Genomic DNA, 12,764 nt, shown 5'->3' on the forward strand with positions numbered 1-12,764 from the left:
TCACCGTTTCGCGATATATAAATCTTGTGCGTCAATCCATTCAATGACCAGACGGCACTCCTATTGCGTAATCAGCTGATCAGCGATAGATGCTCCAGAGCATGGCAGAAGGCAGACAGAGTTGCTGACCAGACCTGTCCCTATGGGGCTTACATCATCAATGAGGCGCCCCTTAACAACCTATAGCAACACAACCCCACTCTGTCTGAGTGGCTAAACCTGACACTGAACACACAGAACGGCCCATGAGCGATCACCTTACAGGGCGTCCTTTGACTGCATTCTGTCTGTGGCACAGAAAGGAATAAAGATACTAACTAAAAAAAATTGTCTGTGGTCAGTGACACATCTATCCCCTGTGAGCGATCACCGCCCAGCCTCGCAGGGAGGCCTTTGGCTGGCTGCAGTCTGTGGCACAGAGATGAATAAAGATCTCTGTGATCTCTATGGCATCAGATAGCCTCTGGTGGAGGAGCAGCGTGCCATGAAGCAGACCTCCAGTGAGAGTTGACCAGATGGATCAGAGATTGAACACAAATAGACCCCCCTTAGAGCTCCACACTGAGTCCCAGTCTGATCGTGATCAACACATTCCGTTAATATGCAATAAGGATCCGACCCTGCCAGCTGTGATGACGCACAAACAACGCAGCCTGGGTATTGGAGACTGGTGTTGCCTATTAAGATAAGATGAGTATTTTATTAACCACGTATTTTCTTACTTTTGAACTCTGCATTGCTGGGAAAGGGCTCCTAAGTAAAGCATTTCACGGTAAAGTCTGCACCTGTTGTATTCGGCGCATGTGACAAATACAATTTGATTTGATTTGATAAACAATTCCTGGGTATTGGGGACGGGTGTTGCCTAATAAAGAGAGATTGTTGTGGGAGAGTTTTTATGAATAATTTCCCACCCCTTATGGGCTTTGATGGACGGATTCTAAACGTTGTGTTTGTTGCAGAGCTGTGGTATTCCTACGTTCACACACCCTCCCGCCTCTCCTCTCAGCGCGGAAGGGCGTCTTAAGGTGTTTATTTAAACACCCAATAGGGCCTCTTCGACTTACTGCTGCTTCCATATACTCTCTCTGCACAAGGAATCCATTTCAAACTGTGATTTCAACATGTCTCCTGAAGCAGATAGCGTTACATCATGAAGTGATTGGACCGTGAACCATTAAAACACAAGACATGAACATCGATAGAACCCTTATCGTAACATTTTAATTAGCAATTACTTAAAACGTAATGGGTAACAAAAATGAAAAAGCATTTCACAGTCCTTAGATCAGAAGGCACATCTTAGATTGATTTCATTGTCTGTCATTGTTTATTGTCTGTCATTTACGAGTGCAAGCCATCCTTTGAATGGGGACTGCAGTTACTGTCAAAGGTTGCTAGAAGGTGCATTGACTTCAAACCCTAAATGTTGGTACTGTTCCATCATGGCTATTAATAAAGTCCATAGAATGTTAAGGGCAGGCCTGTGACAAGAGGGAGTGGGACGTGCTAAAGAGTTATGTGACATGGGACTGGGGAGCGATTGAAAGATCACAAGTCCACTAACAAGGCCAATGGTGAAGTCAATCGGTAGCCTGTGACCCCCATTACAGTCCAGGCAGTCTGTAATACAAACACATCTTACATCTGCACTCTAACCTACATGAGGAATATGGGTGAGAGGACTAGGAGAGTTAGTTCAATTGAAGTTGAATGGAAGGAACCATCCCCTCAGACAGACAGACATTCCATGACATTATCAAGAGTTCTACATGTAACAAAAGGCACTTCATTCAATCAGGAATCATGACACTAATACATTTTATGGAAACGTCATTGCTACAAACTATACAGTACATATACAAAAACAGTCAATCAAACACATATATACACGCGTACTGTATAAAACAAATTTGGTCTGCGGTGTGAATTGATTTGTTCGGGTACTTAAAAAAGCACAAGCATAAAAGTCATATCCAAGTGATTGCTTTTTCTCAACAGCGTCATGACCGTCAACAGCGTCATGACCGTCAACAGGGTCATGACCGTCAACAGGGTCATGACAGTCAACAGGGTCATGACCGTCAACAGCGTCATGACAGTCATGCTTGCATAGTTTGGTCCAACTGCCGAAATGCCTGTTGTCCTGCAAAGGGGCGTGAAACACAACCGCCTTCATTCACCAACTTCTGAGGTAAATAAAAAACTGCTTCTTTAACGAAGTTGACAAAAATAGTCATTTGTGATGCCACACTTTGGGAAATGAGCTCAATTGGGCATTAAAACCTGAGCGTTTGTTTGAAAGATGCAGACACCCAGATTTCATTGACTACAAAAATGCTATAAGCTACAGTATAGGTCTTTGGCTTTGGCTTTCAGGTGGCACTGGTGATATATTAACAGTATATTCCCACAGCATCTGTAAATATAACCAGATGACGTATTCAACAACAATCCCAATGGATGGTTTCTATTATGACCCTATAGTGCAATCATATAGTGATCATATACCTTGTGCCGTGAGATCAGTGTAAGCAACAATAATACGTTTTTTTCTACCACATGTCAAAGCACCCCAAGAAAAGGATCAGTGTTCTTTTAGTATTGCTTCCTCTTTCTTCTCTTTCAACCGATATTCCACAGAAACATCCAAGTGTTCACAGAGTCACAGGACGGCAACAGAGTGATGGTGGGAGGAGGCAATAAACAGTAAAATAACCACCCAAGTCCTCTCTCACCTTCTTCATTTCCTATCCTCTTATTTATAAAACAGTTTATTTATGTACAAGTCTTTCCTCATTCGTCTGTTTAAACATGTGACTGCATCCCCTTGCTGGGATTGGGCGCGCCCTGCTTGTCGTGTGCCCCGGAGATCCAATGGTAGCAGTCGGTGGCGGACTTGTTGCGTGGCGTGACGGCGCAGCGGGTGCAGTAGATGATGCCCAGTGCCACCATCACCACGATGAAGATGCAGAGTGGCACCAGGAGGCCTACCAGCAGCCAGTTGACACCATCCTGCTTCTGGCTGCTCTCATCCTCCTGGGGCGGCCCCCTCTCATCCTCCCCCTCCACCTCGTCCTCCTGGGGCGGCCCCCTCTCATCCTTCCCCTCCACCTCGTCCTCCTGGGGCGGCCCCCTCTCATCCTCCCCCTCCACCTCGTCCTCCTGGGGCGGCCCACTCTCATCCTCCCCCTCCACCTCGTCCTCCTGGGGTGGACCCCTCTCATCCTTCCCCTCCACCTCGTCCTCCTGGGGCGGCCCCCTCTCATCCTCCCACTCCACCTCGTCCTCCTGGGGCGGCCCCCTCTCATCCCCCTCCACCTCGTCCTCCTGGGGCGGCCCCCTCTCATCCTCCACCTCCACCTCCACCTCTTTAACGCTCTGGTCGGGGGTGAGGGGAGTTTGGGGAGCCAGGGGAGGAGGCAGGGAGGGGGTGTGCTGTTTCTGGTTCTCACCCTGGCCCATCTCTGGGGGGGATATCACCCATTCATCGTCAATTCCCCTCTCTTCCTCATTCTCCTCAGCTTCATCATAGTTGGATGCGGGGACGTACTGGTCAGTGATTGGCTCCTGCCACATGGTAAGTCCTTCTTCCTGGCTGGAGGTGGTGGGACTGATCCAGAACCAGTTCCATGCCCCTCCCGAGATTGTGGAGGTGGGGAGGACTGAGGGACTGGTAGTGGTTTCGTCATCCTCCTCCTCCTCATACCAGTCAGGTGTGGGAGTTGGGGTGGGGGATGTGTCGGATGTGGGGCTGGGAGAGAGACTGGGCGTGGGTTCCAACTCTGGCTGGACCTTGGCTGGGGCATTCCAATTCATGATGTCCCAGCCGGGTGTATACTCCTCCTCTTCTTCCTCCTCCACCTCTGGCTCTTCCGTGGGGGGGACCAGGAATGGGTTGTAGTTTAGGACTGGCTCCTCCTGGGGTGCGCTGGTGACCCAGATAATGTCACTCTCCAGCCTGGGAGGGTCTGTGAGCCAGTCCAGGGACTCTTCCTCCTCCGGGGGCCAGTCGGTGTTGGCCTGCTGGGGGGTCCAGTGGTACACGGGTTCCTGGGGGTCCCACTTGGGGCCGGGTTGGCGGGTGACCCAGGGGTAAGAGGGCGTGGCTGCGGTGGTTGAGTCCTCACCCTCACCTATCTTCCTGCATGAGAAGTGGTCAGAGAGTAGCTCGTAGCCCACCTCGCAGTAACACTCGAAGCCCCCCTCGTAGTTCACACACATCTGCTGACATGTCCCAGGGATCTGACACTCGTCGGTGTCCTGGCAGTGGGAGGGGTCCTCGGGCAGGGGGGAGAAGCCCAGGTGGCAGTGGCAGACGTGGGAGCCAGGCGTGTTCTCGCAGGCGTGCTCGCATGGGTCCTCCATGCACTCGTCCACATCCTCACACTCGCCCTCCTCGTCCGGCCGGTAGCCCTCACGGCAGCGGCACTCGAAGGCCCCCGGGGCGTTGACGCACAGCTGCTCGCAGGGGCTCTGCAGGCACTCATCTACATCCAGGCAGCCACGCTCATCCGGGGCCAGCATGTAGCCTTCGGGGCAGGCGCAGCGGTAGCCGTCCGACAGGGGAAGGCATTCGAACTCGCAGGGGGCACTGTGGCACGGGTCGACAGCGCCACATGTCTGCCCATTGTCACCGAGCTGGAAGCCGTCCGAGCACTCACAGTAGTAGTGTTCCCCGGCCTCCCGGCAGAAATGCTCGCACCCTCCATTGTCCTGATCACACCAGCTCTTCTCTGTGGTGTCGGTGCAGAGGGGCATCTCCCTGGACCACCCCACAGTGCCATCCTCCCTCAGCATACACAACACTGACTGCTCCTCCTCGGTGCGCCCCGGGCAGGGCATCGTGGCTACAGATCCAAAGGGCACGTGGGTAAGGAGGCTACTGAGGAGGCTGAAGGGGGTACTATAGAGGGCGTTGCCGCCCTCCTCTCTCCAAACCGCCGGGCACATGCCCTTGTAGGTGTAGCGGCACAGGTAACCATCCACTGGCACCGAACATGAGCCGTCCAGCCATTTAAAATTATCATGCTGCTCGTGGGCGGCTGTGCCATAGGTCATAACCACACAGCGCGGGGCCGAACAGGTGCTGGGCGAGTCGCCCCTGAGCCAGTTTGTGTACTGGGTATCCTGGTCACCCGTAGTCCAGGTGAACCCACGGAGAGGGCGAGAGGCGGTACACTGACGAGGCTGTCTCTGGAGACCGATCCACACCCGGACCATGGTTCTGGGGCTCCGTAGCTCCACGCTGGAGAAGAGAGCAGCGATCGTGTCAGCCTCCTCCTGGAGTTTGACTGTGGCCAGATTGCCTCCCTTCTCCTTGCAACTCCTCCAGGAGTCCAGGAAGGTCTTGCGCTGAAAGTAGACTACGAAGCAGCCGTCCTCGTTGCACAGAGCGTCCCTCTCCTGTAGCTCCTGGCCCAATACAGGGGGACTATAGTAGAGGAGACCCAGTAGTGAGACGACTACAGCAGCAGTACAGCGCACTGGGGAGCCCATCCTTAGCTCACTCTTCTTCTTCTCTCTCTTTTTATTTTTCTTCTCTTTCTCCTCTTCAACTTGTTTAGTATTTGTTTCTTACTTGTTTTTTTCCTTCTCATCCAAACTTTTCTCTCTTCATCTGCACTTTATCTCTCCAAACCTCTCTCTCTCTCTCTCTCTCCAACTACCTCACTCTTCCCTGCTAACGGAGTTCTGTGCCGGTGTTGAGTGCTTGCAGATGGTCCCGAGATTTCAGAGAGAGAGAGAGAGGGCGTGGGAAGAGAGAGAGAGGGAGGGAGAGAGAGAGGCAGTGGGAAAGAGGGAGGGAGGGAGCGAGAGAGAGCGAGAGAGGGGGGGAAGGAGCGAAGGAAAGAGGGACGGAATTGAACAAATAATTATATGTTTTTGGAAGAGGCGGGGGGTTCTCAATGTGTGTGTGTGTGTGTGTGTGAGTGAGAGAGAGAGAGAGAGAGAGAGAGAGAGAGAGAGAGAGAGAGAGAGAGAGAGAGAGAGAGTTGCCTGTGAGTGTCTTGGGGAGGGTTGGGGGAGGTGCACTGCACTGTGTATTTCTTTCTTTCTAAGAGTGTCGTATGGTTTTCATAAGTCAGTTTATGGAAATAGCATGGGACCCAGTCATACCCCCCATATCCCACACTCTCCACCAACACACACACAGGCACATACACACACAAGCACATACACACAAACATACACACACAACCACACACCATCCCCACCAGGCCTTCAAGGCAGATATCCAGTTATGACACTTCAAAATTGTTTTGTTTTCTTCAATAATTCCATGAGCAGGAGAATTATCAGACAAAGACCTGTCTGTGTTCCAAGAACCCATCACTCTGTTCCGCTTGGTCTCCTTTCAGTCCATAGCTGAAGTTTTCTCTCTTTTCTTTGTTTTGTCTTTCTTACCTCTATCTTCTTACATTTGCAGAGAGAACATGAACTCTGTTTGCTCAAAGAGCATGTCTGTTAACTGAAAGTTCACAAAAGTTTTGAATGGATATCCTCAAAGTCTGTGGATATGGATATCCTCAAAGTGTCAGTTCTTCTTTGTGCGTGTGTGTGTGTGTGTGTGTGTGTGTGTGTGTGTGTGTGTGTGTGTGTGTGTGTGTGTGTGTGTGTGTGTGTGTGTGTGTGTGTGTGTGTGTGGTGTGTGGGTGTGTGTGCGTGCGTGCGTGTGCGTGCATGTGTGCGTGTGCGTGCGTGTGTGCGTGTGCACACCCACATGTAATACATTTTGTAAATATAAAAGCAACTCACGGAATCCAATTAAGATTCCTTTCGCTCATTTTATTTGTCATCCGACACTGATGCTATAGCCTTGAGCAAGAAATAAGATACCAGCCTAGCTCACATTGCATATACAACCATAATAACAACAATCATTCCACTCACCTTGCTAATAATGTGCCTCTTGAGATGTAAGCAGTGAAAGTAGCCCAGGCCGTGCACAGGAAAGGGCCTCTGGGTTCTGTAATGAAACAAGGCACGAGTTAAAATGAGTTTGAACATTTTCTGGGGGGGTGGGTTTGTGCAGGAGCAGTCTGGGGAGGACGTAGCAGTATGGGGAGGACGTAGCAGTCTGGGGAGGACGTAGCAGTCTGGGGAGGATGTAGCTGTCTGGGGAGGACGTAGCAGTCTGGAGAGGACGTAGCAGTCTGGGGAGGACGTAGCAGTCTGAGGAGGGCGTAGCAGTCTGGGGAGGACGTAGCAGTCTGGGGAGGATGTAGCTGTCTGGGGAGGACGTAGCAGTCTGGAGAGGACGTAGCAGTCTGGGGAGGACGTAGCAGTCTGGGGAGGATGTAGCTGTCTGGGGAGGACGTAGCAGTCTGGAGAGGACGTAGCAGTCTGGGGAGGACGTAGCAGTCTGGGGAGGACGTAGCTGTCTGGGGAGGACGTAGCAGTCTGGAGAGGACGTAGCAGTCTGGAGAGGACGTAGCAGTCTGGGGAGGATGTAGCAGTCTGGGGAGGACGTAGCAGTCTGGGGAGGACGTAGCAGAATCACAATGAGCACATTAAAAAAAACTCTGCCAAATCTCCCGGCCAAATGGCACACACCTCGTCACCTCTTAGAAAAAGGAAAAGGGAGTTAAGAGTCAGTAAAGGCTTCTGTGATGGACCGGGCGATAAAACACACACATGCACACAGCCCATTTGGTTTCTTCCGACCCATAGAAATTGCTGTGGGTTGAGGGTTAGGAGGTGGGTCTAGGGGTGTCAGGGTCTCAAAGCCATGAAGGTACACTTCTCTGATGAAACGGAAGATAAAACACACACACATCTGGGTTCTCTGAGCCATAGAAAAAGGACAGGGTTTTGGGGAGTGATGTATAGGAGGGGGTAGAGGGGTGTCGAGCTCCCCTCCAACACGTGCCGACAGCTTAAGCTGCAGTGCAGTGAAACTCTAGCCAAGCAGTGACCCGAGTCCATTTGTCCCCCACAGTGACAGACGTTAAACCGGGGGACTTCTGCAGAGCTCCGTTTTATGGCAGTTTTATGGCTCCAAGTGTTTGGATGTTAAATGGTGTTTAATGATCACTACTCCCCCACTCTAGCACCTCACTCCTGCCCTCTAGCACCTCCCTCCTGCCCTCTAGCTCCTCCCTCCTGCCCTCTAACACCTCCCTCCTGCCCTCTAACACCTCCCTCCTGCCCTCTAACACCACCCTCCTGCCCTCTAGCACCCCCCTCCTGCCCTCTAGCACCTCCCTCCTGCCCTCTAACACCTCCCTCCTGCCCTCTAACACCTCCCTCCTGCCCTCTAACACCTCCCTCCTGCCCTCTAGCACCTCCCTCCTGCCCTCTAGCACCTCCCTCCTGCCCTCTAACACCTCCCTCCTGCCCTCTAGCACCCCCCTCCTGCCCTCTAACACCTCCCTCCTGCCCTCTAGCACCTCCCTCCTGTCCTCTAACACCTCCCTCCTCCCCTCGCTAGTTCCTCTTTAAATATTACCAATAGGGTATCTGCAAAAAGGCATCTAACAACTATCCTTTTAGTCCCTTGCTGGGCTTTAATACAGACTCTAATCATCCTTTCAAAATGTCAAGGAATTTATCACGAGTTCCACTTACTATACGCCTTGAGCCGAGTCTGACGCAAACCATTTGAGAGTTGAGTCAGTCACTGTGACATCCTCGCGACACAATAACGTTGTTTTTTTATAGGTCATTCAGAATGGAGAATGGACACAGACACTTACTCTGCTGATTACAATCATTTCTTTAACCACTGAAATTGATTGTTATCTATAAAAGAAGCATAACCTTTAGTGGACTGGGAAGATGGAGCGTTGAATGGAGTCGAGGCTCAAGGAAATTGTGTGAGAAAGTTTAATAGCTACAGTGTATTTAGTGTTATTGAGATATTGTGCATGTGTGTGTGCATGTGTTAAGCATACATACAGTTGAAGTCGGAAGTTTACATACACTTAGGTTGGAGTCATTAAAACTCGTTTTTCAACCACTCCACAAATTTCTTGTTAACAAACTATAGTTTTGGCAAGTCGGTTAGGACTACTTTGTGCATGACACAATTGTAAACAATTGTTTACAGATAGATTATTTCACTTATAATTCACTGTATCACAATTCCAGTGGGTCAGAAGTTTACATACACTAAGTTGACTGTGCCGTTAAACAGCTTTGAAAATTCTAGAAAATGATTTTAGAAGCTTTAGAAGCTTCTGATAGGCTAATTGACATCATTTGAGTCAATTGGAGGTGTACCTGTGGATGTATTTCAAGGCTTACCTTCAAACTCAGTGCCTCTGTGCTTGACATCATGGGAAAAACAAAATAAAATCAGCCAAGACCTCAGAAAATAATTGTAGACCCCAACAAGTCTGGTTCATCCTTGGGAGCAATTTCCAAACGCCTGAAGGTACCACGTTAATCTGTACAAACAATAGTACGCAAGTATAAACACCATGGGAGCAGGCAGCCGTCATACCGCTCAGGAAGGAGACGCGTTCTGTCTCCTAGAGATGAATGTATTTTGGTGCGAAACGTGCAAATCAATCCCAGAACAACAGCAAAGGACCTTGTGAAGAAGCTGGAGGAAACATGTACAAAAGTATCTATATCCACAGTAAAACGAGTCCTATATCGACATTACCTGAAAGGCCGCTCAGCAAGGAAGAAGCCACTGCTCCAAAACCGCCATAAAACGCCAGACTACGGTTTGCAACTGCACATGGGGACAAAGATTGTACTTTTTGGAGAAATGTCCTCTGGTCTGATGAAACAAAAATAGAACTGTTTGGCCATAATGACCATCGTTATGTTTGGATGAAAAAGGGGAATGCTTGCAAGCCGAAGAACACCATCCCAACCATGAAGCACGGGGGTGGCAGCATCGTGCTTTGCTACAGGAGGGACTAGTGCACTTCACAAAATAGATGGCATCATGAGGAAGGAAAATTATGTGGATATATTGAAGCAACATCTCAAGACATCAGTCAGGAAGTTAAAGCTTGGTCGTAAATGGGTCTTCCAAATGGACAATGACCCCAAGCATAAATAGCTTAAGGACAGCAAAGTCAAGGTATTGGAATGGCCATCACAAAGTCCTGACCTCAATCCTATAGAAAATGTGTGGGCAGAATTGAAAAAGCGTGTGCGACCAAGGAGGCCTATAAACCTGACTCAGTTACACCAGCTCTGTCAGGAGGAATGGGCCAAAATTCACCCATTTTATTGTGGGAAGCTTGTGGAAGGCTACACGAAACGTTTGACCCAAGTTAAATAATTTAAAGGCAATGCTACCAAATACTAATTGAGTGTATGTAAGCTTCTGACCCACTGGGAATGTGATGAAAGAAATACAAGCTGAAATAAGTAATTCTCTCTACTATTATTCTGACATGTCACATTCTTAAAATAAACTAACCTAAAACAGGGAATTTCTACTAGGATTAAATGTCAGGAATTGTGAAAAACTTAGTTTAAATGTATTTGGCTAAGGTGTATGTAAACTTACGACTTCAACTGTATGTGTGCATGTACACTACTAGTCAAAAGTTTGTACACACCTACTCATTCATGGGTTTTTCTATATTTTTACAATTTTCTACACTGTAGATAATAGTGAAGACTTCAAAACTATGAAATAACACATATGGAATCATGTAGTAACCAAAAAAGTGTTAAACAAATCAAAATGTATTTTATATTTGAGATTTTTCAAATAGCCACCCTTTGCCTTGATGACAAGTTTGCACACTCTTGGCATTCTTTCAATCAGCTTCACCTGAAATGCTTTACCAACAGTCTTGAAGGAGTTCCCACATATACTGAGCACTTGTTGGCTGCTTTTCCTTCACTCTGCCGTCCGACTCATCCCAAACCATCTCAATTGGGTTGAGGTCGGGAGATTATGGAGGCCTGGTCATCTGATGCAGCACTCCATCACTCTCCTTCTTGGTAAAATAGTCCTTACACAGCCTGGAGGTGTGTTGGGTCATTGTCCTGTTGAAAAACAAATGATAGTCCCACTAAGCCCAAACCAGATGGGATGGCGTATCGCTGCAGAATGTTGTGTTAGCCACGCTGGTTATGTGTGCCTTGAATTGTAAATAAATCACAGACAGTGTCACCAGCAAAGCACCCCCACACCATAACATCTCCTCCTCCATGCTTTACGATGGCAACTACACATGCTGAGGTCTTGGTCTTTTTCCAAATAGGGCTATCTTCTGCATACCCCCCCTACCTTGTCACAACACAACTGATTGGCTCAAACGTATTAAGAAGGAAAGAAATTCCACAAACTAACTTTTAAGAAGGTACACCTGTTAATTGAAATGCATTCCAGGTGACTACCTCATGAAGCTGATTGAGAGAATGCCAAGAGTGTGCAAAGCTGTCATCAAGGCAAAGGGCGGCTATTTGAAGAATCTCAAATAGAAAATATATTTTGATTTGTTGAACAATTTTTTGGTTACTACATGATGTGTTATTTCATAGTTTTGATGTCTTCACTATTATTCTACAATGTAATTATTATTTTTTTTATAAAGAAAAACCCTTGAATGAGTAGGTGTGTCCAAACTTTTGACTGGTAGTGTATGTCGGTGAATGTGCACATCTGAGTATGTGTGTGTGTGTGTGTGTGTGTGTGTCTGTATCTGTGCTCACCAATGTGTCTAAAGACTGTTATTTATCTCAGTGACATCCCCAGGCCCGAGGTAGACCAATCGGTGGTACCAGGCCGGGAGTGAGGAATAAGGCTAAAACCACTCCAGCTCCCAGCCTCCCCAGAAACGTCCATATCACATGGTTAAGTCCTGTGAGGCCTGTTATTCCTGGCCTCATCCACAGGCAATCTGTAAATCATATTTTCCTTTCCTCCCTCACGGACCCTTGTTCTCAGCCACAGTCCCAGAGGTAACTAGTGTTCCCTTCCTAACTTCTATGGACCCCTGCTACTTTGATCCCGCTACTGCCATTAAAATAGTCCCCTTCAGAAGTTTGCCAATGTCCTAGTTATCAACTTTCAAGGAGGCCTGTTGGTGACTAAGACAAGGACATTGGACAAAGTTCTAAAAGTTCTTACATTTTCAAGGAGGCCTGTTGGTAACTAGGAAAAGGTTATTGGACAAAGTTATGAAACGTTCAAGGAGGCCTGTTGGTAACTAGGACAAGGACATTGGACAAAGTTCTGAAAGTTCTGAAAGTTTCAAGAAGGCCTGTTGAGAGTGAATTGAGAATGAAGTAAAAATCCAACTGTACAGTTATACTGCAGTCTTGTAACACTAGCTGTATGAGGCTAAGCACTAGCAGAAGGAGTGAATGAGTGTATCAGAACATGAATCTACGCTCTCCACTGGAATTCTCTGCCCCTGACCCTATTATGGGGGCTGAGTCACTGGCTTGCTCATGCTCTCCCATGCCGTTCCCAGGAGGGGTGCATCAAGTCGTGCCAGGAGTTTTTTTTGTATACCCGACTTGAGTAGGTTGAGTCACTGACGTGATCTTCCTGTCCGGTTTTGCGCCCCCTCTGGCTCGTGCGGGGGGGGGGGGGGAGATCTTCATGGGCTATACTCAGCCTTGTCTCAGGATAGTACGTTAGTGGTCTGTTGCCATCCCTTTGATGGTGTGGGGGCTGTGCTTTGGCAAAGTGGGTGGGGTTATAGCCTGCCTGGTTGGCCCTGTCCAGGGGGTAACTTTGGACGGGGCCACTGTGTCCCCGACCCTCCCGTCTCAGTTTCCAGTATCCATGCTGCAATAGTCTTGTGCCTGGGGGCTAGTGTCCTGTGTGATCTTAA

General features: G+C 48.7%; 1 protein-coding gene across 1 annotated transcript; it reads right to left on the reverse strand.

The window, feature by feature from the left end:
- Nucleotides 1-1,204: 1,204 nt before the first annotated feature.
- Nucleotides 1,205-5,674, reverse strand: LOC311120132 (uncharacterized protein). Its single transcript, XM_084194750.1, has 2 exons — nt 3,370-5,674; nt 1,205-3,066 (listed from the first exon to the last, which is right to left on the reverse strand). Exons 1-2 carry the CDS (start codon nt 5,497-5,499, stop codon nt 2,809-2,811), a joined length of 2,388 nt encoding a protein of 795 aa, XP_084050876.1. The 5' UTR covers nt 5,500-5,674; the 3' UTR covers nt 1,205-2,808.
- Nucleotides 5,675-12,764: the final 7,090 nt, after the last annotated feature.

Source organism: Coregonus lavaretus, assembly GCF_964263955.1.
Source record: "Coregonus lavaretus genome assembly, contig: HAP1_SCAFFOLD_1522, whole genome shotgun sequence".
Classification (NCBI taxonomy): Eukaryota; Metazoa; Chordata; class Actinopteri; order Salmoniformes; family Salmonidae; genus Coregonus; species Coregonus lavaretus.